The 25693-nt window shown below is 45.4% G+C and overlaps 1 protein-coding gene across 2 annotated transcripts in view; it reads right to left on the reverse strand.

Moving 5' to 3' along the window:
• The window catches only part of RINL (Ras and Rab interactor like), a 40400-nt gene that overhangs the window by 5850 nt on the left and 8857 nt on the right, over positions 1 to 25693 (reverse strand). Inside the window, exons 1-6 of one of the 2 annotated variants that reach the window (XM_033953797.1) lie at positions 24566 to 24609; positions 23920 to 24011; positions 19115 to 19501; positions 18084 to 18776; positions 1834 to 2148; positions 654 to 782 (exon numbers count right to left, since the gene is read on the reverse strand). In XM_033953797.1, the coding sequence (XP_033809688.1) occupies positions 654 to 782; positions 1834 to 2148; positions 18084 to 18776; positions 19115 to 19501; positions 23920 to 24011; positions 24566 to 24594 (1645 nt within the window). In that variant the 5' untranslated portion in view covers positions 24595 to 24609. Of the gene's footprint in view, positions 1 to 653; positions 783 to 1833; positions 2149 to 18083; positions 18777 to 19114; positions 19502 to 23919; positions 24012 to 24565; positions 24610 to 25693 lie in introns of those variants that run through there. The other variant, XM_033953796.1, reaches the window with a different exon arrangement.

Genomic DNA, 25693 nt, shown 5'->3' on the forward strand with positions numbered 1-25693 from the left:
AGGTAGAGATCCACCCATCATGCTCTAGAAGCACTCCTCAGTGGCTTAATATTTTGGCTATCTGGAATCTATGGAGCAATGGGATGCCAACTCCAAGATATGTTCTATCCCAGGCACAGCAGGTGATGAAGAGTGAGCATGAGCAGTGATGTAGTAAAGGGGGGGGGCAAGGGGGCACCATGTTGTTGGGGGCGCTTGCACCCCATCTCCTCTCAGCCCCCTGCCTCTTCCGATTCCTCCCCTCCATGGGCACGCCCCCCCTTTCTTTCCCCTAATACCTTTAGTTGAAGTTGTTGTTTGCGGCGGTCAATGTGCTCTTCGTGACCCCTTCGGCTCTCCCACTGACATCACTTCCAGGTGCTGCGCATAGAAAGTTACTTCAGAGAGAGAGAGACCTGACGGGGTGGCAAGGAGCACACCGCAACCAGCAACTTCAACTAGAGGTGCAGGGGAAGGGAAGAGGGGGCGCACTCGGCAGGAGGGATCGGGGAAGGAGCAGGGGGAGCGGAGACGAGGGCGGAGGAGGGGGTGCCACCGCCCCCGGGCGCCTCTCACCCTTGCTACGTCAATGGGCAGGAGTAAGTGGAATGAAACTGTGAAAGAGCTAAGATAAGATGGCGGCAGTCATTCCCTCCAGAAGAAATATACTTTACCTTCTCCCTGCAGCTGGGTAGGATCCAGAAGTTCCATCATATACTCCACATCCAACTGTACGGAAGTGAGGTCACTGCCAACCAGAACGTAGATCAGTACAGGAAGAAAGTCATCAGCACCGTAGACCTCTGTGCATAGAGTCAAGTCATCATGATTAGAAAACCCCTTCAATGTCTTTCTCGTGCGCAACCTGCTCTTTCATTGAAAGCTACCCTCAGCCCTCTTCTAACATTCATTCTCTCCCTTTCTGAATGTATATCCTAAAAGTATGTAGGACAAGGTTCAGGTAGGAACAGCACTGAGTGATAGCGAGTCTCAACTCAGTATATTAATTGGAATTGGAGCTCTTATTTTTTAGAGGATCTGTCCAATCTATCAAGCCTGTTTCCAACAGTGGCCAACTCAGGTCCCAAGTATCTGACAGAAACTCAAAGAGTAGCAACATTCCAGAGCTGTGATTGTGATGTCATAATGCCTCATTCCACCATTGCCTAAGAGCCAACCTCAGCAGTGATGTCACAATGGCTTGATTATCCTATACTTGGCTCACATAGGAACATAAGAGCTGCCATATTGGGACAGACCGAAGGTCCATCAAGCCCAGTATCCTGTTTCCAACAGTGGCCAACCCGGGTCCCAAGTACCTAACAGAAACCAAAGAGTAGCAACATTCAAGAGCTGAGGTTGTGATGTCATAATGCCTCATTCCACCAATGCCTAAGAGCCAACCTCAGCAGTGATGTCACAATGGCTTGATTATCCTATACTTGGCTCACATAAGAACATAAGAGCTGCCTTACTGGGACAGACTGAAAGTCCATCAAGCCCAGTATCCTGTTTCCAACCCAGATCCCAAGTACTAGCTAGATCCCAAGTAATAAAACAGATTCTATGCTGCTTATCCTAGGAATAAGCAGTGGATTTTCCCAAGCCATCTCAATAATGGCCTATGGACTTCTCTTTAAGGAATTTGTCCAAACCTTTTCTAAACCCTGCTAAGCTAACTGATGTCACCACATTCTCTGGCAACGACTCCTGTCTACTGGTAGAAAGCAATGCCAGAGTCAATATTCCTTTTACAGACTATTCATGATAAAGCTTTTCCTGGCAGCTTAATTAGTTCTGAACATCAGCCTGAATGATTCCAGCTTCTTTTTTTTTTTTTTTGCAAGTACACACCTGCTTTTCCTCGACTGCAGTTCATCGCTTCGTAGATCAGCTTACACACCTTCAGCAGAAGTATCACCTTTTTCTTTGGAGAATATGCTGCATGCATGAGGCTGAATTTCTGCTGGATTTTCTCCATGCTCCTTGTATCGGGTACTCCAGTCCTTAGCTTTAGGTCTCCCAGGCTCTGCTCCTTCATGATCTGCTGGTGCTCTCGGAGTTTTCTCAGGGTGCCGTCCCTGGTATGAAAGTCACGGAGGTGAGAGTAGATGGCGTTCTTCAGAGGCTTCAATAGACACTTGTACAAAGTGTCCTCGACAGTGGCATCTGAAGAAATAACAATAATAATTTTATTCTTATATACCGCCATGCCCATCGAGTTCTAGGCGGTTCACAACAATTACATTAGGATCCGCATTGACATGCCGATTTACAAACAATGTATGGGATTTACAACACCTTCAGCCGAACATGGCTGAAGAAGCGGAAGTGGGAAGGAGGAAAGCGGTCAATAGAGGGGGGGGGCAGGGCCGAACGGGCCGATTTACCACAATTTATTGGATTTACAACAACTTTAGCCGAACTTGGCTGATGAAGAAGGAGGGGAGCAGGAAGATAGCGATCAATAAAGGGGGGGAAAGGGACAAGGTTATCGGCTGATGCAGTTTGGGGGAAAAGGGATATGCGTTGTGAATAGCATAACATAAAGAGACTGTTTGGCTACGGTCCCATTGAATTCTTATGTCTTTCGGAGGCATTTTTACTTGATGTCTCCAGATCAGGGCCAATGCATGGCTAGAAGGTTCCTAGGCAAACATTCTATTCTGTTCTATGGTGCTGGTCTTTGACCTGGAGGCCGCCGCGTGAGCGGACTGCTGGGCATGATGGACCACTTGTCTGGCCCAGCAGCGGCAATTCTTATGCTGCAAGGTGGATTAGAAGACCCCTGCATTTTTATATCGATTTCTTGTTCCTTATTCTACAAAAAGAATATTACGTTCTAGTGAACAAAATCTGCTATCTGTCCCTTCGTTAAAAATTATCAATACAAGGAGACAATTTATTTTTTCTTGTACTGCACCACAGACATGGAACGCTCTTCCTATTTTTTTACGAGAGGAAAAAGAACTTGGAAAATTTAAAACTGAACTTAAAACCTTCCTTTTTAAAGATGCTTTTATATCATAATTTTAGTTTTAGTATTATGTTTTTCTATATGAAACCTGTGTTAATTATTTCCTTTTGTGTTTCCCCTCAATGTTTCTTCTTTACTTTATGAATTGTAGTTCATCCCTTCTTTCCCATGTTTATCAATGTTAATAATCATGAGTTCTTACCCATTATTTAATAATTGTATGTACTGTATTGTTTGTTTTTGTTTTTTATATTTAATAATTGTTAAATTTAAAGTGTACATCGCTTAGAATATTTGATTACGGTAAGCGATTTATCAAGTCATTTAATAAACTTGAAACTTGAAAACTTGAACTCATATAAAGGGATTTTACAATTCGTAGACTGTTTCAAAGAAAAGTTAACAATGTTGATTTAAAAACAAATAGGTTTCATATGATAACGCCACAGCCGGGGAGGGGGGAAGGGGATAGATTTTGACACCGATTAGGAGGTATGGTTAGGATGTTTACCGGTATTTTTATGATTTTTTTTGTTCAATTGGATAAGTGGCTGGGGGGAAAATAATTCCTGTCATTATTTCTATTAAGTTTATTGTGCTGTACTGTTAATATTTTGTGTAAATGCATCATTTATTGGGCGTCAGGACAAAAGCGCGCCGGGACAAAGGCGCGCGCAGACAACTGAGCGCAACGCGGAGGTGATCCTCCTTAACCAAAAACCGGGCAGAGCCGGCTTTAGCAATTGCAAAGTCCTGTGTGGAATAGTTTCATGGGGCCATTCCCCCCCCCCCCCATCACCCCCAGGACTTAAGATTTTAAATGAGCTGTCAGGGATTGATTTATTTAAGCTGGTGCTACTGCAGGGACCACCCACATAACTCTTATGAGGAGATGATGCTAAAAAGTCAATATAACGATGCTATTTCTTTGAGAAGCACAAAATCAAAGAGCTAAGGGGAATGAAAGGGAGGTGATATAAGGGTTGATCAGTGCTGCAGTGGGAGGAATATAAAGTGTATATAAAAAAGAGAGAGATCTATTTATGTATTCACACACACACACATTTAGGGGAATTTCCAAAAGGTATTTACCTAGCTAAATGGGTTATTTGAAAAATTACCAACTCTCTTTGAGTAAAAGCTTATGGCTCTTTTGAATTTGTTTTCCTGTCAGGTTCTTTTTTTTTTTTTTTAATTCTTTATTCATTTTCAAATCTTTAATTCTTTATTCATTTTCAAATCTTACAACAAGTGTACAATAATCAATCAGAAAATTTTTTAATAAATCACTTGACAATCTTACTTATAATCCTTAAAATATATAAATATAAAAGAAGTTTAAAAGATTCCTGTCGGGTTCTAATGGTTTGCTTTGATTGCAGCTGCTCTTTGCCTTCCTCTTGAAGCTGCTTCACTAGGCAACCACCTCATCTTCATTCAATTTCTATTTTCTATACCGTTCTCCCAAGAGACTGGACTAATAGTCTAAAAGATGAGAAGTCAAAATAGTGTTTGATGGTGCGGAGTTTCCACAATGTGAAAAAACATTTTTTTAACCTGAGAATTGGTATGATCATCGAAAGTTAAATGACAATCCAAAATAACACCAAGGGGCTCATAACCGAAAGAGAAAAACGCCCAAAAACCGGCCTAAGTCGGCACTTGGATGAACATTTCTCAAAAACGTCCAAGTGCCGATAATAAAAACGGGTTTTGGACGTATGTCTAAACGACCTAGGCCTTCATAGTGCCGCTGAACGACCAAAGCTAAACAGGGCGTTTCGGGAGGCGTGTCGAGGGCGGGAGTTGGGCAGGACGTGGGCCGGCTTAGACTTAGCATGTATAACTGAAAGTTATACAGGCCACGATCGACGGAACTTGGACATTGTGACTTAGGCCAAGTAAAACATGGTCTAAGTCACAAAAACCCACCTAAAGCCACCAGATAAGCACTGCAAACACATAAAACAGACCCCCCCCCCACACTACCCCAGTGATCACCGACCCCCCCCCACACCCCCATAAAAATTTTAATCACAACTTTAAAATTTAGCCTCTAGAAGACCATCATCACCTGGCCGCCTGGCATAGGAAAGCCTAGTCGTGCTGCACAGAGGCGTCTTAAACCGTCTTGGGGGTGGGTTAGGGACCCATGGAGAGGAGGACCCATGCACATAAGTCCCTGTAATCACTGCATTGATATTGAAACATGTGCACTCCCCTATACACCCCCAAAACCCTTTTGTACTGGCATATAAGTGGCTCCTACAGCCATAAGGTCTATTGGGGTGGTAGATAAGTGGGTCTAGGGGATTCTGGAGGTGGTTTGGGGGAATCACCATAACCTATAAGGGAGCTGTAGGGAGGAGAAGCCATGGCACCCTTTTTGTGAAGTTCAGAGCAGTGCCCTGTTTAGGTGGAATGTCTGGGTGTGCAGTCCATCACTTTGCAGACCCCTCCCACATCTAACAGGGCTTGTTCTAGGAGTTTTGAACTTGGATGGAAAGTTGGACGAAAATGTGGTATAAAGATGGACGATTTAGTGGCTTGGACGATCAGATCAGCAGGACGTATAATTAGACGATTTTCGAAACGAAAAAAAAGTTAGACGTATCTTTCGAAAATATGTCTTAAGATCTTTTTAACTTTGGACAACTTGCAAGATGGACGTAAATGGACGTAAACGATTATGCCCCTCCAAGTATTTTAATGGTGGTGTTTATTGGATAGTCCAGTCTCAAAGAAGCCTCCTTGATCTTATCATTTGGGCTTGCCAAGAATATTTTTGTTTTTTCAGAATGTAGTCTTAGTTTGAATTCTGTAGTCCATTGTTCTACCTGAGTGAGTACAGATGAAATAAATTGTTTTGTCTCTTGGGATAATGAGATAATGGGAATAATGATTGTAATATCATCCGCATAAATGTATGACTTCAAATTTAGATCGGATAACAGGTCTTCCTCCATATTCGCAGTTTTGGGATTCGCAAATTCGGTTATTTGCGAGTCTCCAAACAAGCAACCTCCCTCCCATCTCCACAGCTTACCTTCGAAGCCTTGGTAGTGTAGCAGTGAAACGGGGCAGAAACAATCTTCCTACATTCCTGCCCTGTGACGATCCACGATCACAAATAGCTGCCACAAGTTCTAACCATCCTGCGAGACTGCTGTGGGAACTCAAGGCAGCCATTTTTGATCGCGGATCTGCAGGGGGCAGGACCTTAGGAAGATCACTCCAGCCCAGCTTCACTGCTAGACCACCAGAGCTTTAAAGGTAAAATGTGGAGGGGTCCAGGAGGCAGTAGGGAGTCAAGGTGGGAGCCCCAACGCTATTTGCAATTTTTTTAAATTTTCACGAAGGAGCTGTGCCCCTGACCCCCGTGAATATGAAGGGAAATGTGTATAGAATATGGCCCTGAGCTCCAAATTTTCTAGGAATTACAGAGATATTGATGTTTTAAGTTTCAGATTTTTCAAAGGAATTCTATGAGGGTCGGAGCTGTTAACACTGCGGCCGGAGCTAAAAACCGTGCCACGGTTTTGTAAAAGGGGGGTAAATTTGAGAGTTATTTATATAAAGTTATTAAAGCTATGTATGGGTAATTGTAACAAGTTTCAAGTTTAATAGATTCTTTGATTTGATCGCAAAATCTTATTTCAATGCGATTTACAATAAATAACAAATCAGATAAAAAATAATAAAATCCACATACATCACATAGAATACTATTAGTCATTAATACATTAGGGAAAAGGGCAGTATAAAATACAATATTAAAAAAATAAAACTGCAAAAAAATCGGGCATAGGTTTAATACACAAAGGAAGGGAAACAAGTAACCACATATTTCAGTGAACCTCCACGTCCTACCCTATGAAACTAAAGTAGATGGAATAGAACTGCTATCAATGCGATGGATGTTCTTATTTTTGAGTGCAAATGAACTCAAAATGTGGCTCGATAGTTGACAAGCAAACACGCACTTCATCATCCACCATCTGCAGTCGCTGTCTTTTTTTCAATTTAATTTCTGTCAGAGCTGAAAATTCAAGTTTGCAAAGACAAGAAGATCCAAACGGTAACAAAGTCCTGATTGTTTTGTTGCTCAAGTTAGGATAACTACTGCATAAAAAATTAAAATAAAATTACTGTACTTGCTGTTAGTTTTCAAGGACCAATAACGTCAAAGAATGATGCTTGTCGGGGGGGGGGGGGGGGGGTGTTCTATCCTTACACACACAGACGCTCATAAGGTAGATAAGTGTAAGGTGATGCATGTCGGTAATAAAAATCTTATACACGAATACAGATACTTGGAGAGACTCCCCAGGAAAGAGACCTGGGAGTACTGGTCGACAAGTCGATGAAGCCATCCGCACAATGCGCGGAGGTTGCGAAAAGGGCGAACAGAATGTTAGGAATGATTAAGAAGGGGATCACAAGCAGATCGGAGAAGGTTATCATGCCGCCGTACCGGGCCATGGTAGGCCCCCTCCCCCCTGGAATACTATGTCCAGCACTGGACGCCGTACATGAAGAAGGACACGGTAATACTCGAAAGGGTCCAGAGAAGAGCGACTAAAATGGTTAAGGGGCTGGAGAAGTTGCCGTACTGTGAGAGGTTAGAGAAACTAGGCCTCTTCTCCCTTGAAAAGAGGAGACTGAGAGGGGACATGATCGAAACATTCAAGAAAATGAAGGGAAAAGACTTAGTAGATAAGGACAGGTTGTTCACCCTCTCCAAGGTAGAGAGAACGAGAGGGCACTCTCTAAAGTTGAAAGGGGATAGATTCTGTACAAACGTAAGGAAGTTCTTCTTCACCAAGAGAGTGGTAGAAAACTGGAATGCTCTTCTGTAGTCTGTCATAGAGGAAAACACCCTCCAGGGATTCAAGACAAAGTAGATAAAGACAGGTTGTTCACCTTCTCCAAGGTAGAGAGAACGAGAGGGCACTCTCTAAAGTTAAAAGGGGATAGATTCCGTACAAATATAAGGAAGTTCTTCTTCACCCAGAGAGTGATAGAAAACTGGAACGCTCTTCATGAGGCTGTTATAGGCGAAAACACCCTCCAGGGATTCAAGACAAAGTTAGACAAGTTCCTGCTGAACCAGAACGTACACAGGTAGGGCTAGTCTCAGTTAGGGCACCGGTCTTTGACTTAAGGGCTGCCGTGTGAGCGGACTGCCGGGCACGATGGACCACTGGTCTGACCCAGCAGCGGCAATTCTTATGTTCTTATGTAACATTGTCAGACTCTTGTGTACGTGACATACATGTCATCTATTCTATACTTATGAAGGAAATTTAAAAAAATAAAGTAAAATTCTGAAATTGAGATACTGTTATTTATACACTATGGTCCCCCCCTCTCTGAAGCAGCACCTCAAGAACAAAAGATATTCTCCACTATCACCCTATAGCCTTCAGTTTCAATTTTCAGTACCAGATTACTCAGTTCACATTTAGATTGAATGATTGTTGCTCAGCTTAAACTCTCTCCACATTTTAGGTTCAGTCTGTTTCACCCTCTTCTCGAAACCTACCCCCAACCGACCTGCAATAAATTTCCACCTTTGAAAGCTTTTTTTTTTTTGTTTCTTTTTACAGTAATTTTATCCAAACCAAAACGTAGAGTTTCTGACCACAGGGCTCTCGGCTTCCTGACTAAATGCTGATGACATCACAGCATGTCCTCACCCCGAAGAAGGTTTTAACGAGAAGCAGGAAGCCACAAAACGATTTAGCATCTTCTAAAAAAGTGACAACTATTTTTGGAGATCCTTCTTTTTTATTTAAATACTGCAGGCAGTGTTCAAAATTGTATTTCATGTTGCAAGATCAGAGGTTGGCATCACCAAGTCTTCAGCTCAGGAAGAGGTTTCAAAATCCAGATGATAATGCTATCTCTTCTTGCTAAATTCAGAGGTTTATGCTTTCTTTGCCATTTTTGGAGCGTAGACCTGTAACGCCTCCAATAAGCTTTTTAAAAAAAATATTTGGACCCAGTATTTCCTCCTGTTCTATAGAGCTTGCAGCTCAGTCAGAACCAGTAGCGTAGTGGGGGGAGGGAGGGCGGACAACCCAGATGCCGTGTCGTTGGGGGCGCCAGCACCTCAATGCCCTGCCACACCACACCACTCGTGCCATCCCTTCCCCCCACTCCTTAACTCTGTAGACCTTTGCTAGCATGATAAAATTCTGTCTGTTACTTGTGCCAGCCTGATTCCAACTCTAAATCACTTCCCGGTCATGGGGCCAGGAAATGACATCAGAGGGAAATCTGACACTGGTCCAAGGAGCATGCTGGAGAAAAAACATTTGCACTGGCAAATATTTAGAGGTACAGGGGAGGAAGGGGGTTGACCATGAATGTGAAGTGGGGTGGGAAGGAGTGGGGGAGAGCGGGAGGCGCCACTGCCCTGGCCACCTCCTACCCTTACTATTCCACTGGTCAGAACCAGGGCTGGCATCTGACATCATGGTCTTCATTTGCAACCCTTTGGAACTCTTTCCCTTAGACTTCCCCCTCCGCATTCGCGGTGACAGAGGAACAGCATGGCAGCGAATTCAGAAAAAACACAAATAACTTTTCGTATGTTATTTGCCGTTTTCTGTAAAAAAACAAAACAAAAACAACCTAAAACAGACACAAAACCGCGAATAACCTGACCTGCAAGTGTAGCAATTTTCTCCGAACAATGCTGGGAGCATCGATTTTCTCTGTGAAACGCTGGGAGCGGCGATTTCCTGTGACGTAAATGTGGAGGCGGAGCCTGGGAACGAAAAACCGCAAATAACCGAAACCGCGAATACGGAGGGGGAAGTGTACTTCCTTCCAAACTCAATTTAAGTCGATCATTGCTGTGATTCTCCTTAACCAAAAAACGGGCCGAGCCAGCTTTAGCAATCGCAAAGTCCTGTGTGGACCAGTTTCATGGGGCCACTCCCCCCATCCCCCCCAGGACTTAAGATTTTAAATGAGCTGTCAGGGATTTATTTATCTATTTAAGCTGGTGCTACTGCAGGGACCACCCACATAACTCTTGTGAGGAGGTGATGCTAAAAAGTCAATAAAATGATGCTATTTCTTTGAGAAGCACAAAATCAAAGAGCTAAGGGGAGTGAGAGGGAGGTGATATAAGGGTTGGTCAGTGCTGCAGTGGGAGGAATAAAAAGTGTCACTGCTGAGGAGCATGAATACCAAGGTGGTGGGGGGAGAGAAGGAGACCGAGATGAAGATGGAAAGGGAAAAGAAGCTGTAAATTTTAATCAGCTACCCATTGTAAAGCTGACCCAGTTGCGTGCAGGGCTCCTAGGAGTGCGGAACTCTATGCAGCTGCCACTGTTGCCTCTGCTTAAGGCTGGCCCTGAGACCGAACACCAGAGCACCAGAGCTCCTTCCAGAATGTAGCCAGCTGTTATGTATTCATGATTTGGCAAGAAAAAGCTCTAAACAGATTGAGGAACCTCTTCACCCTGACAAAAAACTTGCTCACTGTCTCACAAGGAAATCAATAAAATCTACACACCGACCTGGACAGCGAAACCCTCGCTACCGCCTTAAAAAATTGATCATGTACGTGCAAATCTCGATTCAACACCTCAAAAACCAGACTACGCCCAGAACGACCCCCCTCCCCCCCTCCCATGAGTGAACCCAGAGTCCTCAACTCCTTAGTAAAAAAATGCTTTTTCAATCTTCATGCGTTAAGGAAAGTAAGATCCTGCTTCCATCAACAACACTTCGCTGTCCTCGTTCAATCCATTATTCTATCCAGACTGGATTACTGCAACTTCATCTACTTAAGCCTAACAAAGAAAAGTCTTCTCAGACTTCAGCGGATTCAGAACACCGTGGCTAAACTAATCTTCGCAAAAAGCAAATTCGACCGCGTCTCCCCGCTTCTATCTAAGCTTCACTGGCTCTCAGTTATCCTCAGGGTCCACTACAAATGTGCCTGTCTAGCCTTCAAATCTCTTCACGGCATCCTTCCTCCCCTCTTTCCACTATCTTGGCTCTCCTCGAATCCTAACTCCACCAGATCCACTCAAAAATTCAAACTATCCTTCCCCTCTTTAAAAGGCATATCCCATACAGGAAAACTTGGGACATTCCTCCTCTTCAGGATCACCGAGCTGTGGAACAGCTTTACTGCCCCTCTTCGGAGTTCGACCTCCCTCCAACGCTTCCGAAAACATTTGAAAACTTGGCTTTTCTCTAAAATGTAACTACTCCCTCCCTCTCCATTATACTAAGTCCCTCTTTCTTTCTTTTTACTAAGCCCTTCTTCTTTCCATTGGAGTTCCTTTCTATATTAATTCCTGTAAACCGTGTCGAGCTCCATTTTTGTGGAGATGATGTGGTATACAAACTTAAGGTTTAGTTTAGAGTCAAAATCCTCGATCACTTTGAACCGGCCTCTCATGATGACCTGGCAAAAACAATCACTGTGCTACATACCCCTTGGATCCATCTTCAACCCGTGCTCGCCAAAACTCCTGTTGCCCACAAAATACACCTTCATCAAATTCCTCCCTGCAATCAGGAACAGCACCGCAAAGCTGGAAATCGGCAATCATTATAAGAACATAAGAATAGCCATACTGGGTCAGACCAATGGTCCATCGAGCCCAGTAGCCCGTTCTCACGGAAGCCAATCCAGATCACTAGTGCCTGGCCAAAACCCAAGATGTAGCAATACTCCATGCTGCCGATACAGGGCAAGCAGTGGCTTCCCACGTGTCTTTCTCAAAAACCTTTCTTAAAACCAGTTACACTATCTGCTTTTATTATAACCTCTGGCAACGCATTCCAGAGCTTAACAATTCTCTGAGTGAAAAAATATTTCTTTCTATTGGTTTTAAAAGTATTTCCTTTTAACTTCATCGAGTGTCCCCCAGTCTTTGTAATTTTTGATGGAGTGAAAAATCGATCCACTTGTACCCATTCTACTCCACTCAGGATTTTGTAGACTTCAATCAGGTTGATCTTACAAAAAACTGACCCTGGATCCAAACGAACCCAGCAACTACAGACCGGTCTCCAACCTTACCTTCATCTCCAAGATCCTTGAAAAGACCATACTGTCACAACTCCAGGCCTTTGTCGACAGAATGCCCTCTCCCCTTACCAATCTGGGTTCAGAAAATTCCATAGCACAGAAACGGTCCTAGCGGATCGGAAACTATTGTGTAAATAGTTCTAATAGTTGGAAAGCAGGTTGTGGAGTGCCAAAGGGCTCTCCACTGTCACCTGTTCTGTTTAATGTTGACAATATAATGATATGTTGATGATGTTCTAATGATTCCAAACTCTTATCTAAAGAAGCTATGAACACCTTAAACAGAGCAGGTGTCGGTTTCAGACAATGAGATTTGACTCAAGGTTCTATGATGGCAACATGGTCTCGGATTCTTAAACCCATATCGGATACAGGTTTCAGTACACTCACGTCGTCGGCACATATGTACCCTGCTAGTGAAGAGCACAGAGCTCCACACCGGAGCAGGGGCTGTGAGAAATAAACCACAGGACCATAGGAACTTCAGATCAGCGGTGCCATGGAAGGCAGGTGCGCTGTGGGAGGGGAAGAGAAGAAAGGAGAGAGACAGTATGAGGGAGAAAAGGGAGGGAAGTGAGAGAATCAGACGGTGCCTTGGGGGTGGAGAAGGGAATAAAATGAGAGGGAATGAAAAGTGAGAGAAAACCGCAGGAGGGGAGAAGAAAGGAAGGGGTGCCCAATCAGGTTGGGTTATGTTTTGGAGGTGTGTGGGGGGGGGTGAGGGAATAATGGGCCGCTGCAAATATTTTGCTATTGCCATAAATAATTTTCCATTTATTTCCATACCAAACGCCAATATGTTCTCAATGATACAGCTCCTCTTCTCTCTATCTTTTTCTCATTGAGGGGGGAGGAGTAGGTAATTCTGTCTCTGGGCTTCATACTTTATCCTTCTTTTGACCAGAACCCACAAATACCTCCCAAATCCCCAACTAACATGGATTAGCAGAATCTCAAAGTGAACTTCACTCGGCAGTCTCTCACATATGACTCCCTCACACATCGGTGGCAAGTCAAATCCGTGCAAGACAAATGCGGCAATGACAATTGCACGCACGACAATTAGCCGCAAATACAATCAGATGCAGGAGAAAGAAAGACCAAGAGGGGAGAGGGGGAGGGATGAAGCAGCTTGGGGTCAGATGAAGGGAGACTGGGGGCATAGGAAGGAGGCACGGGGGCAAAGGAGGCACTGGGGGTACTAAACACTGGAGGCACTGGAAGCATAGGAAGGAGGCAATAGGGGCATAGGACCACAATATAAATAAGTAAATTGAAACACAATACGGAATATAGACCTGCGCTCATTTGTCTTGCGTGCTATTGTCTAGCATAATAAAAGCCTACACGCATGTGCCTACGTGCATTTGTCTTGCATGCTATTGACTTGCGTGATAATAGCCTACACGCATGTGTCCACGTGCATTTGTCTTGCGTGCTATTGACTTGCGTGATAATAGCCTACACGCATGTGTCCACGTGCATTTGTCTTGCGTGCTATTGACTTGCGTGATAATAGCCTACACGCATGTGTCCACATGCATTTGTCTTGCGTGCTATTGACTTGCGTGATAATAGCCTACACACGTGTCCACGTGCATTTGTCTTGCATGCTATTGACTTGCGTGATAATAGCCTACACGCATGTGTCCACGTGCATTTGTCTTGCGTGCTATTGACTTGCGTGATAATAGCCTACACGCATGTGTCCACGTGCATTTGTCTTGCGTGCTATTGACTTGCGTGATAATAGCCTACACGCATGTGTCCACGTGCATTTGTCTTGTGTGCTATTGACTTGCGTGATAATAGCCTACACGCATGTGTCCACGTGCATTTGTCTTGCGTGCTATTGACTTGCGTGATATAGACCTGCGCGCATGTGTCCTGTGCTTCATTGTGCTCAAATGTCTGTGCGCATTTTTTCTTGCGTGCATTTGACTATGAACCTCACACATCAGCATAGAAGAATCAGTAGCGCATATCACATCTCCCTCACACAGTATCTTTCTACAACTTATACACTCTTTTAACATCCCTCAGCCATCTCTCTTCATCCACAACATGTTCCAAATCCCACCAGTAGATGTTGCTATTGTGCAACGACTTTAACTCCCCTCTTCCCAGGTTCCATTGGCGCAACTTCTGTACCATCCCTAGCCCTGGAAGACTGGGGAGCAAAACACTGGAAACAGAAATCAACCCTAGGCCCTTCTGCATAGGGGTGCAGAGCATTAGCACTGGGCCACCAAGTCAGCCACCTGGCCTTGCTGTTCACTTGTGTTCCCTGGAGGCAACTGGTCTTGCTGCATCTCATTCTTAATACAGCAGAAAGATATTAAAAACGGACTCATAGAAACATGATGGCAGATAAAGGCCAAATGCTGCCCATCTGCAGTAACCATTATCTCTTTCTCTCTCCGAGAGATCTTACATGCCTATCCCAGGCCCTTTTGAATTCAGACACAGTCTCTGTCTCCACCACCTCTTCCGGGAGACTGTTCCATGCATCTATCAACCTTTCTGTAATAAAGTATTTCCTCAGATTACTCTGGAGTCTCTTAACTTCATCCTATGCCCTCTCATTGCAGAGTTTCCTTTCAAATGAAAGAGACTCGAGTCATGCGCATTTACATTACATAGATATTTAAACGTCTCTCTCATATCTCCCCTCTCCCGCCTTTCCTCCAAAGTATACAGATTAAGATCTTTAAGTCTATCCCCATACGCCTTATGATGAAGACCACTGACCATTTTAGTAACCTTCCTCTGGACTCGATCTTAGAAAAAGGTGGGTTTACATCTTTTCCAAATTAAAAATTCAAATAAAGATTTTTAAAAAGGCGTGTTACCAAGTTGTGTGTACACCTCATTACTGATTTCTGACGAGGACAAAAAAGAAGAGAGACGGACAGATTGGTAGAAACAGAAATCTACAGTAGTTGTGGGGAGGGTGTGGCACAGTGCTCAGCACCCTGAGGCTGTGGGTTCAAATCCTATGCTGCTCCTTGCGGGGAGTGTGTGGCACAGTGTTTAGAGCTATGGCCTCAGCACCCTGAGGCTGTGGGTTCAAATCCCATGCTGCTCCTTGCAGGGAGTGTGTGGCACAGTGTTTAGAGCTACGGCCTCAGCACCCTGAGGCTGTTTGTTCAAATCCCATGCTGCTCCTTGTGAGGAGTGTGTAGCACAGTGGCTAGAGCTACAGCCTCAGCACCCTGAGGCTGTGGGTTCAAATCCCATGCTGCTCCTTGTGAGGAGTGTGTGGCACAGTTGTTAGAACTACGGCCTCAGCACCCTGAGGCTGTGGGTTCAAATCCCATGCTGCTCCTTGCGGGGAGTGTGTGGCACAGTGTTTAGAGCTATGGCCTCAGCACCCTGAGGCTGTGGGTTCAAATCCCATGCTGCTCCTTGCGGGGAGTGTGTGGCACAGTGTTTAGAGCTACGGCCTCAGCACCCTGAGGCTGTTTGTTCAAATCCCATGCTGCTCCTTGTGAGGAGTGTGTAGCACAGTGGTTAGAGCTACAGCCTCAGCACCCTGAGGCTGTGGGTTCAAATCCCATGCTGCTCCTTGTGAGGAGTGTGTGGCACAGTTGTTAGAACTACGGCCTCAGCACCCTGAGGCTGTGGGTTCAAATCCTATGCTGCTCCTTGCGGGGAGTGTGTGGCACAGTGTTTAGAGCTACGGCCTCAGCACCCTGAGGCTGTGGGTTCAAATCCCATGCTGCTCCTTGTGAGGAGTGTGTAGCACAGTGGTTAGAGCTACAGCCTCAGCACCCTGAGGCTGTGGGTTCAAATCCCATGCTGCTCCTTGTGAGGAGTGTGTAGCACAGTGGTTAGAGCTACAGCCTCAGCACCCTGAGGCTGTGGGTTCAAATCCCACGCTGCTCCTTGTGAGGAGTGTGTGGCACAGTTGTTAGAACTACGGCCTCAGCACCCTGAGGTTGTGGGTTCAAATCCTATGCTGCTCCTTGTGATCCTGGGCAAGTCATTTAATCCCCTATTGCCCCAGGTACATTAGATAGATTGTGAGATCACCGGGACAGACAGGGAAAAATGCTTGAAGTACATTACATTACATTACTGGCTTATATTCCGCCTGTACCTTGCAGTTCTAAGCGGATTACATCGGAAAGATAGCTGGACATTTCCAGGAAGAGAAATACAATTAAAGAAGTTGGTCCTAGTACAACAAAAAAGATAGCTGGACTTTTCCAGTAAAAGGAATACAATTGAAGGCGTAAGGTCTAAAGCAATTTTGATGAGATGATTCTAAGAGGGGGTGAGAGGGGAAAAGGGAGGGATTAGGACGTTTGGGTGAATTTCTTGAATAGTAGGGTCTTGATTTCTTTGCGGAAAGCCTTGAGGTCAGTTGAAGCTGTCAGTAGTACTTGCATGTAAACCACTAGGCTATAAGTGGTATATAAATACTAAAAATAAATAAAATAGTGGTGATGTTGAAGATTAGAAAATGGGTAGCTTGGCAAAAACAAAGTGGGAGTGTAGAAGCAGAGAAGGGACTTCTCAGTAATAGAATAGCAAGGGATGCTGCAGGTTAAGAGTTCTGTCCACTGGCACAGCTGTTGGGGGTGGGGCATGGTTACCATATTTTGAAAAAGAAAACCCTGGACACATAGCCCCGTCCTGTTCCGCCTCCAGCCCTGCCCCATTCTGCTGTTGGCTCCGCCCCAGCCCTGCCCTGTTCCACCCCCTCCCAGCCCTGCTCCTGGCAAGCTTCCTCTCTTCTACAACCAGCTCCGGCCACGCCTGGAGGGCCTGAAGCATGCGCGGATGTGTATGACATCGTCCACGCATGCTCAGAAGCCCCTCGTGATGTGGCCGGAACTGGTTGGGGGCTTTCCAAAACCCAGACAAATGCAGGGTTTTGGAAAGGCCCTCTAAAAAGAGGACATGCCCAGTTTTTCCAGGACATCTGGTAACCCTAGGGTGGTGAAGACAGGAGAAGGGGGATGGCTAGCCCAACACATTTAATTATTAGCGTTCGTGTGCGCTAATTTTAACCATGAACAAACAAAACAAGGGGGCACACTTCCAAATAACAATTAAACAAAACAATAGTGTGTACTGTGCTGATCACATACCAGATCCTTTCCTGTTACAGGAGTTAATTATTGCAAAACAAGTCTCAAAGGCTCAACCAGCTCACTTGGCCGTAACACCACGCTTTCATGGAGCGCAGAAACCTATCATCGGCTTATTGTACCAGAAAAAAAGAGCAGTCATGCAAAATAAAAAAATGATTAAATAGTAGGACAAAGCAATGTGCTCCAAGAAAACTGGTACCAAAACGAGAATAATATCAAAAAGTCATTCCTAAGATCAAGAAAAAGACGTCAACATATTAAAATGGTTCTCAAAACTAATTTTAAAAATCATAAGCTCCGCCCCATTTTTTACAAAACCGTAGCATAGTTTTTAGCGCTGGCCACAGAGGTATTAGCTCCGACACTCGTAGAATTCCTATGAACATCGGAGCCGTGACCGGCCGGCGCTAGAAACTGCGCTACGGTTTTGTAAAAGGAGGGGGGTGGGGGGGACAAATGAAAATCAGTTACTTACGGCCTCTTTCACAAAGCCGCGCTAGCGGCTGCCAAAGTCCTTTAAATCTCTATGGGCTTCGGGGCCGTTAGCGCAGCGCAGCCGCTAGGGCGGCTTTGTAAAAGAGGCCGTTAGCTGTTTCTTTTTCTGTAGATGCAACTAAGTAACTTTTTTATTTTATGATTTTTTTTTGGGGGGGGGGGTTGTTTTTTTTTTTTGCAAGAGTGCTCATTTTTTTCTGGTACAATAAACCGATGATAGGTTTCTGCGCTCTATGAAAGCGTGGGGTTTGCGGCCAGGTGAGCTGACGTCTACGCTGGTTGAGCCTTTGAGGCTTGCTTTGCAATAATTAACTCCTGTAACAGGAAAGGATCAGTACAACACACACTATTTTTTTGGTTTAATCATTAATTTTAACCATAAATATCTATCCACGGGAAGCTGTTTCTAGCACATAGAAAGGGCGTGTGGAATTTGACTGCGTAGGTTGAAAAGAGACGACTGTACCTAAATTGAAGTCTTCTTGGTCAGCATGTTCCATCGCGGACTGAAGCTCGGAGCTCTCTGCCAAGTAGTTTTTCAAGTTGGTGATCATTTGACGAACTTCCTGCAACATCTCAGTACTGGTCAAATGTTGACTGGAACCCTTGAGCATGTGGCCGACAAAACTCTGGACAAGGCCCCCAAAATAGGAAGTCGACTCTAGGGACAGGTCTTGGATTTGATTGGCTATCCGTTTCTCTAGAGAAACGAGGCCGCCGAAGGCACTGCCCACAACCGAGAGGCGGTGTCGCACTTTCTCTGTCAGGATGGTGGACAAGTGCTTTTTGTGGGGTGCCGGCAGCACGGTGTGGACCTCCCCTTCATCTTCCACGCTACTGACGGACAAGGAGTCTAGTTCAGGAATAGGAGGGAGCAGGAAGCTGTCACAAGAGCTGAGGGAAGACTCCGATCTGGATTTCTTCAGTGTCCAAGTGATATGATTGTCTGCTTCAATCCACGAAGCTCTGTGAGGGATCTGAGACTCCTTCCTATCTTCGTGTGCATGCTTAGGATCCTCTTTCAAATGCAAGGGCTCTTGCATCACGTCTTTGAGGTCCTGGAGCTCTGGGTCCACCTCTTCATTCAGGTTGCATTCATGATGGCTTTCCAGGGCCTCGTGTCTCGCGTCCTGTTTCTTGTCTCCACTGATATCTGAGCCTAAGACAGAGACATTCATGTTTAAATAAGCTTAGAATTTCCACTTCTGAAAAGAAACAAAAGATCTTCTCTGTCTGCTAGGGAGCTCCAATCCCCAGGAAAGAAATGACCGGGACTGCTCTCCCTCTAGAGCTGGAGGTGTAAAACCCTCCCTCCTCTACCGTTTCTAAATTAATTCCATCTGTAGGAAGAGAAAGACACTATTTCCCCAAATATACCACATTCCTGACCATGTTTACCACTGAAAACACCATTATAAGCATTCATGATTGTCTCCTTATCGAATTTTCCCCTCTTCCTTCCTACCAAACATCTTTCCTGGCCAGTGGCCATATTACCTCCAAATGGACTGTCTTCCTCTTCCCCAAGAGGCTGTAACGACTCTTCTGCTTCTCCAGTGTTCCACCGCCCAATGTCTGAATCAACAGATATTTGCCTTTTCACCTCTTGCATGCCATTGTTCTTAATGTTCTGTCTCTTTTTTAGGCTAACAGTCGTCCTGTTTCTGTTTGGGCTGCTTGGCAGACTCAGGGGCGTTCTGGTAAGCCAACCGTCACCGTGCTCATACAGGAACAGTGGATTTATCAGGCACAGCGCCCCGTTTGCAGAAGTCACCTGGATAGAACATATCTGCTGCCTGGCTACCTCTGTGGAATTTGGATCAGCCTTCATGTCTTCTCCAGCCGGGACGTCTGAGATTGGACTGAGAGGTGATGTCCAAAACTCTATCAATGCAGCCACAGAAAAAGAAGGAAAATAGGTCAGAGGAAATCCAGTGGCGTATCTAGCATATGTGACACCCGGACTCATCATTTTTTGACACCCCTCCCCCATCTGTATGAAAAACATGATTTTTAGTAACAATCCACACGTCACACATGAATACCTAGGAAAAGGCAGCATCTTACATACTGCAGTAAACCCACTGTAAAACTAAACAAGCCAGACTAGTACAGATCAATCCTACACAGTCAATCCTAACAGAAAACCATGTCTTTTTGAACACAGAAAACACCTTCACAAACTAACCCTTTTACAAAACTGTAGTGTGGTTTTTAGCCATGGTAGTAACCGCTCAGATGCCAACGCTAAAAAACACTCTACGGTTTTGTAAATGGGGAGATAGAATAAAAATACATAGACAAAGGTTAAACTGAAGCACCAAGAAGCTGGATTCTGCATACAATGCAACACCACAGAAACAGCAATGCGTCTCCCCTAAAGCAAAAAATAAATAAATAAATATAATTTTTTTCTACCTTGTCTTCTCTGGTTTCTGCTTTCCTCATTTTTTTGTCACTCTCTTCTTTTCATCCACTGTCTACCCTCTCTCTGCCCCTTCTATATGGCATCTTCTCTCTTTCTATTCCCATTCTAGAAACTTTATGCATCCCCTTCCATTTCTCCCTTCACCCCCATTAGTCTGGCATCCATCTTCTTCCCTTCCATCCTCCAATGGTCTGGCATCTCTCCTCTCCTCTTCTTCCCTTCCCTCTCCCACACCCACATGGTCTGGCATTTCACTCTCTCCTCTCCCTTCCCCCCACTTCCATCAGCATCTGCCCCCTTTCTCTCCCTCCAACCCAATTCCATGCAGTATCCTTCCCCCTTATGTTTCTTTCCCCGTAATTCCATCAGCATCTGCCCCTTTCTGTCTCTCCACCACGCTTCCATACCACCCTGACTCCCTTTCTCACCTTCCATACCCTTCCATACCACCCTGACCCCCTTTCTCACCCTCCACACCCTTCCATACCACCCTGACCCCCTTTCTCACCCTTAACCATGATTCCATACCACCCTGATCCCCCTTTCTCACCCTTAACCATGATTCCATACCACCCTGATCCCCCTTTCTCACCCTCCACACCCTTCCATAACACCCTGACCTCCTTTCTCTCCCTTCACCACCCTACTATGCTCCTTTCTTTCTCCATCCCAAATTAGCAAGGTCCCGCGATGACTGCTTCTGCTCCGGATGGAAGAGGTAAGTTACGTCGGAGGGGGCTGGGCCGGCAGACGCAGGGAGTTGCGGCAAGATCCCGCGATGACTGCGGCTGCTGTCCACCCCCGACGTCACTTACCTCTTCCGGAACAGAGGAGGTAGACGGCGCAGTCATCGCGGGACCTTCGTTCACTTCAGCGCGGCTGCCGACTCTGCTCTGTTATAAGTACAGCAGCCGCGCTGAGGTGCCGTTTGGAGCAGTGCGGGAGGTTCCGAATCTGGCCGGCTGTGCACCCCCTTGGAGCATGCACTCGGGGCGGACCATCCCCCCTCTACCCCCCCCCCTTGGTACGCCACTGAAGAAACCCTTGCCATCCAACAGAAGGTGTGAGAGGTAATTATATTAGCTGGCACTGACAGTCGGGCACCAAGGGCCGGATTCCCTAAACGGCGCCGATCGCGGGTCAATCGCGTCATAGCACCATTTAGAGAACTGCAGCCACGTCGAAAGAAGGTGCTGGAAATGTAAGCAGGGTTTTACAAGCCTTCATTTCCGGCACCTACTTTCAACGAGAATCATGGCCATAGAGGCACCTAACGGCATCTTTGTCCACTTCTGGCGTAAACCACCGAATGTTGGCAGACAGACAGTTATGTGCTATTTAGCTGACCAGATAACACTGAATATTGGGTGGTTTATCTTTTATCTTTTTTTAACATTTACTAAACTGCCTTTCTGCCATGCAGCTCAAAGAGTTTTATAATATTAAAAATGAAGGCCCAATAGAAAGGAACTCCATTACTACAACAGGACAACAAACAAATCGTATTTCTATCTCTGCAGGACCAAAATGCCTCTCTGTGAGGGACAAGGAGTCATATATTTCTGTAAGGGCCTCTTTTACTAAGCCCGATAGCACAGGCCAAGGCAGGAAATGGTCTGACCCCCATAGGGATTGAATGGGCATTGGATCATTCGCCACACGGCTTTCGCTAGTGCCGCTTCGTAAATGGGAGCCTAAGAAAGAATTTCTCCACCTTAGGTCATGCGCTCCTTTCCTCTTCTATAACACTTTTAGCCCATCCTTCCCTCACGAAGGTGCAATCAGCTTTTAGAATTGCAGTACGATATATTGTAATTAAAGATAGGTCAAACCAAACATCTCGGTGTCCCCCATAACACATATCCTGAGTCAATTGGATTATTGTAATATCATCTACCTGGCTGCTACTCAAAAAAAAACCCCTCTATAGATTGTACATTATTCAGAACGCGGCAATCCGACTAATTTTTGGGCTGAAAAAATTTGATCACATCACACCTTTTTTGCGCGAATGACATAGGTTGCCAGTAGAGGCATGTGTGATGTATAAGTTTGGTTGTTTATGCTTTAAGGTATTATCTGGTCTTATACCCGGATATCTTGTGGATTCTTGCACATTTGTTAATTTAAACATTCTAGACCATGGGTGTCCAACCTTTTGGCTTCCCTGGGCCGCATTGGCCGAAAAAAAAATTTCTGGGGCCGCACAAACGCGCAAACACTGCAGCAAGACAGAGGAGGGAGCCGGCAAGTCGGTAAACACCCGGGGGCAGCAGAGGAAAACACTGCATCACCCTCAACCGGGGCTGCACAAAATACTTCATGGGGCTGAAGGTTGGACACCCCTGTTCTAGACGATCAGACCCTTTTTTTTTTTTTTTCATTTCCGTCCGTAATAGGATGTAAATTTTAACAATATCATCAACGTCTTTTATCTTATCAAGCAGCTACCAGGGATAAAGACCTGAATTCTTTAATATTGAGTGCTAGCACTTATCAACAGTTCAGGAAACACCTAAAAACATACTTGTTCACTAGATTTCTAGCTTTCAGGCGGGAAAGTGTGGTGCAGTGGTTAAAGCTACAGCCTCAGTACCCTGGGGTTGTGGGTTCAAATCCACACTGCTCCTTGTGACCCTGGACACATCCCCCCATTGCCCCATGTACACTTCATTGGTGAGCCCACTAGGACAGACAGGGAAAAATGCTCCAGTACCTGAAAAAATTCATGTAAACAATTCTGAGCTCTTCTGAGACAACGGTATAGAAAACTGAATAAATAAAAAAAAAATAATTAAGATATTCCTCTATCCGCTCTTACCACAACCTCTGGCAACGCGTTCCAGAGTTTATTCTCTGAGTGAAAAAAATGTCCTCCTATTGGTTTTAAAAGCATTTCCCTGTAACTTCACCAAGTGTCCCCTAGTCAGTAGATGAAGAGAACGCATTTTAAAACGCTTTCTCCCTTGAGGATACCCCCAATAAAAAGTTTAAAGGTGGGCTGGTAGGGCAGATATCATTGACACACACTGGCCGGCATTGTCACAGCCTTGCATGGGAAGGTATTTGGCGGCTGTCCTTCAGCTGATTTGGGCCCAAAGAGGCCCTGACTTAAAAACTAGTGAAGACCACTGCCCTAGGATAACCACACCCCAATTTGAGAGCCACTGATCTAGGGTTTCAGAATTTGCTCTTGTGAATCAGGTTTCTCAGCAACATTAAACATTAAAATGTCCTCTCGTCGATTCTCATTCCTTTCACACATGACTTGCTGCACTTGGCCTTACCCGAACCTACTGTTTTACCCCCTCATTGTTTTCTTGTCTTTAAACACTGTGGGTCTACTGCTTCTCCCCTCGTCTCAGGCTTGTCCTTTTTACAAGTTTGTCCACGTTTTGTATTTTAAACGTTCTTGTTTCCCCGTATTTTGGCATGTACACCGCTTAGAAATTTGTATGAGCGTGTGTATCAAATTTTAAATAAACTTGAAACTTGTAAAAGGATTCGCCCAATAATTACATAGTAACATAGTAGATGACGGCAGATAAAGACCCAAATGGTCCATCCAGTCTGCCCAACCTGATTCAATTTAAATTTTTTCTTCTTAGCTATTTCTGGGCATGAATCCAAAGCTCTACCCGGTACTGTGCTTGGGTTCCAACTGCTAAAATCTCCAACAAAACCGACTCCAGCCCATCTACACCCTCCCAGCCATTGAAGCCCTCTCCAGCCCATCCTCCCCCAAACGGCCATATACAGACACAGCAATTAAAGCATGAATGTCTCCCCCTCATCCTTTCATGATTTTACTAGCAAATACATTGGAAACAAATAAATTAACAACATTAAACAGAACAGTAGGTATGAAACTCACTCATTCCGAGTCTGGCAATGGTGTGGAGTTCGGCCCTGCTAGTCGCACTCAGAAAAGCAGGCGGCAGCCGCAAAAGAGAAGGCAACACGTCTCTGAAAGGGAGAACATTTATGTGTTACGGTGTCACAACTAGTTCCTGATTTCACTTTACAGGAAAAGAGCAGTTTAACAACTCGCACACCTTCTCCTTTCCAGTCCCCTCCTCCCCCCCTGTTCAGCGGGGGCTCCTCTCTCCCTTCCCTTGCTGCCTTCTACCCACAGTCCACATGCCAGGTAATCATCATCTGTAGGGCACCGATCCCTCCTACTACACCCCCTCCAGCGAGGGTTACCTTATGGCTCCAGAAAAAAAGGAGCAGCCCCTTCCTACTATCTCGCTATCTTATTCTCCACTCAACCTCTCCAAAGGCAGTACAGGGTGATACACAGGTTAGGTATTATCAATTAATATTTTTTTTTTTAAAAAAAAGGGGAAGAGTGAGGTAATACGCCATAATCCATGCGAGAGAGAAGTGCTCTTGTGCCTGTTCACCAAACAAGAATCGGTCAATTCATTTCTCTAATATCTTTCACCCCAAAACATACTCTTTGGCATTTTTTTAGCTCTGCTTTCCAAGGCAGATTTTTCTTTGCCGGAAAAGTGTACCTTGTCCCCGTTTCACAAAATCTAACCATGCTCTCTCCTTTGAACTCTCTCTTCTCCCTGCAAACTCCCCCCCCCCCCCCCCCCCCACTATTAATATTTACATATCCTAGTGTGGTGTTTAAACCTCAGTGAGATCGTTCTCGGATCTCATGTACAAACGCAAACTCTTTCTTGTAAGCATGAAGTGATGACTAAAGCTGTTCTTTTCACAGATGACAGAATTGTGAATGTTTATGAAAACCACATTGGAGGAACCGCTCACACGTTTCAAGCTCGGGTTAATTCAACCTAATTGTGTTTCCAGAGAGATTAATTCTAAGGCTTTGGGTCAGCCTAGAAAAATTGCTTGGACCAATTGGTCTTTTAGTGGGGCGACCGTTCCAGGCAGTGGTGGAGCGAGGGCGAGAGGCACCCGGGGCAGTGGCGCTCCTTCCCTGCCCCCTCCTGCAGCGCGCACACACCCCTTACCATCCCCCGTACGAACAGCAACCCCAACCCTCTGATCGCGTCAGCGTCGGCTCTTCCTCTGACATCACTTCCTAGATGCGGGTCCAGGAAGTGACATCAGAGGAAGAGCCGACGCCGGCAAGAGCAGCAGGATGGGATTGCTGCTCGCACCGCAAACATTAAAGAGGTACGGTGAAAAGGAAGGGGCACATGTGTGTGATAGTGGAGGGGGAGGCGGGGAGGAGGACAGGTGCTGGCACCCTCACCAAGACGGCGGCCCGAGCAGACTGCCTGCACCCCACCCCTCTTACTATGCCACTGATTTCAAAAAAACCTCTCGAACACAAGTTCAACACCCATCTCTGGGTGTCTTAGTTCTAACCCCTAGACATGCCACTGAAGTTCTGTTCTGCATGTGATGTTGGGCAAATCACTTTGACCCTGATGTTCAGACCATGAGAGACAGCATGGCTACCTACTGCAATTGGCGGTGAACCCTGATATTCAATGCTGGGGCTGTATCCGGCCAATGGCGTTGAATTTCCAGTTCAGCCGCCAAAGACTTAGCCAGCCAAGCCAATACTCATCAGCTGGTCGCGTTTCGCCTATATGGCTGCATCAGGGGGCAAACCAGCTGGTGAAATGCATGCTAAAACCACCAAAGCTGTAGGAACAAAGGTG

Source organism: Geotrypetes seraphini, chromosome 8, assembly GCF_902459505.1.
Source record: "Geotrypetes seraphini chromosome 8, aGeoSer1.1, whole genome shotgun sequence".
In the NCBI taxonomy this organism is placed as follows: Eukaryota; Metazoa; Chordata; class Amphibia; order Gymnophiona; family Dermophiidae; genus Geotrypetes; species Geotrypetes seraphini.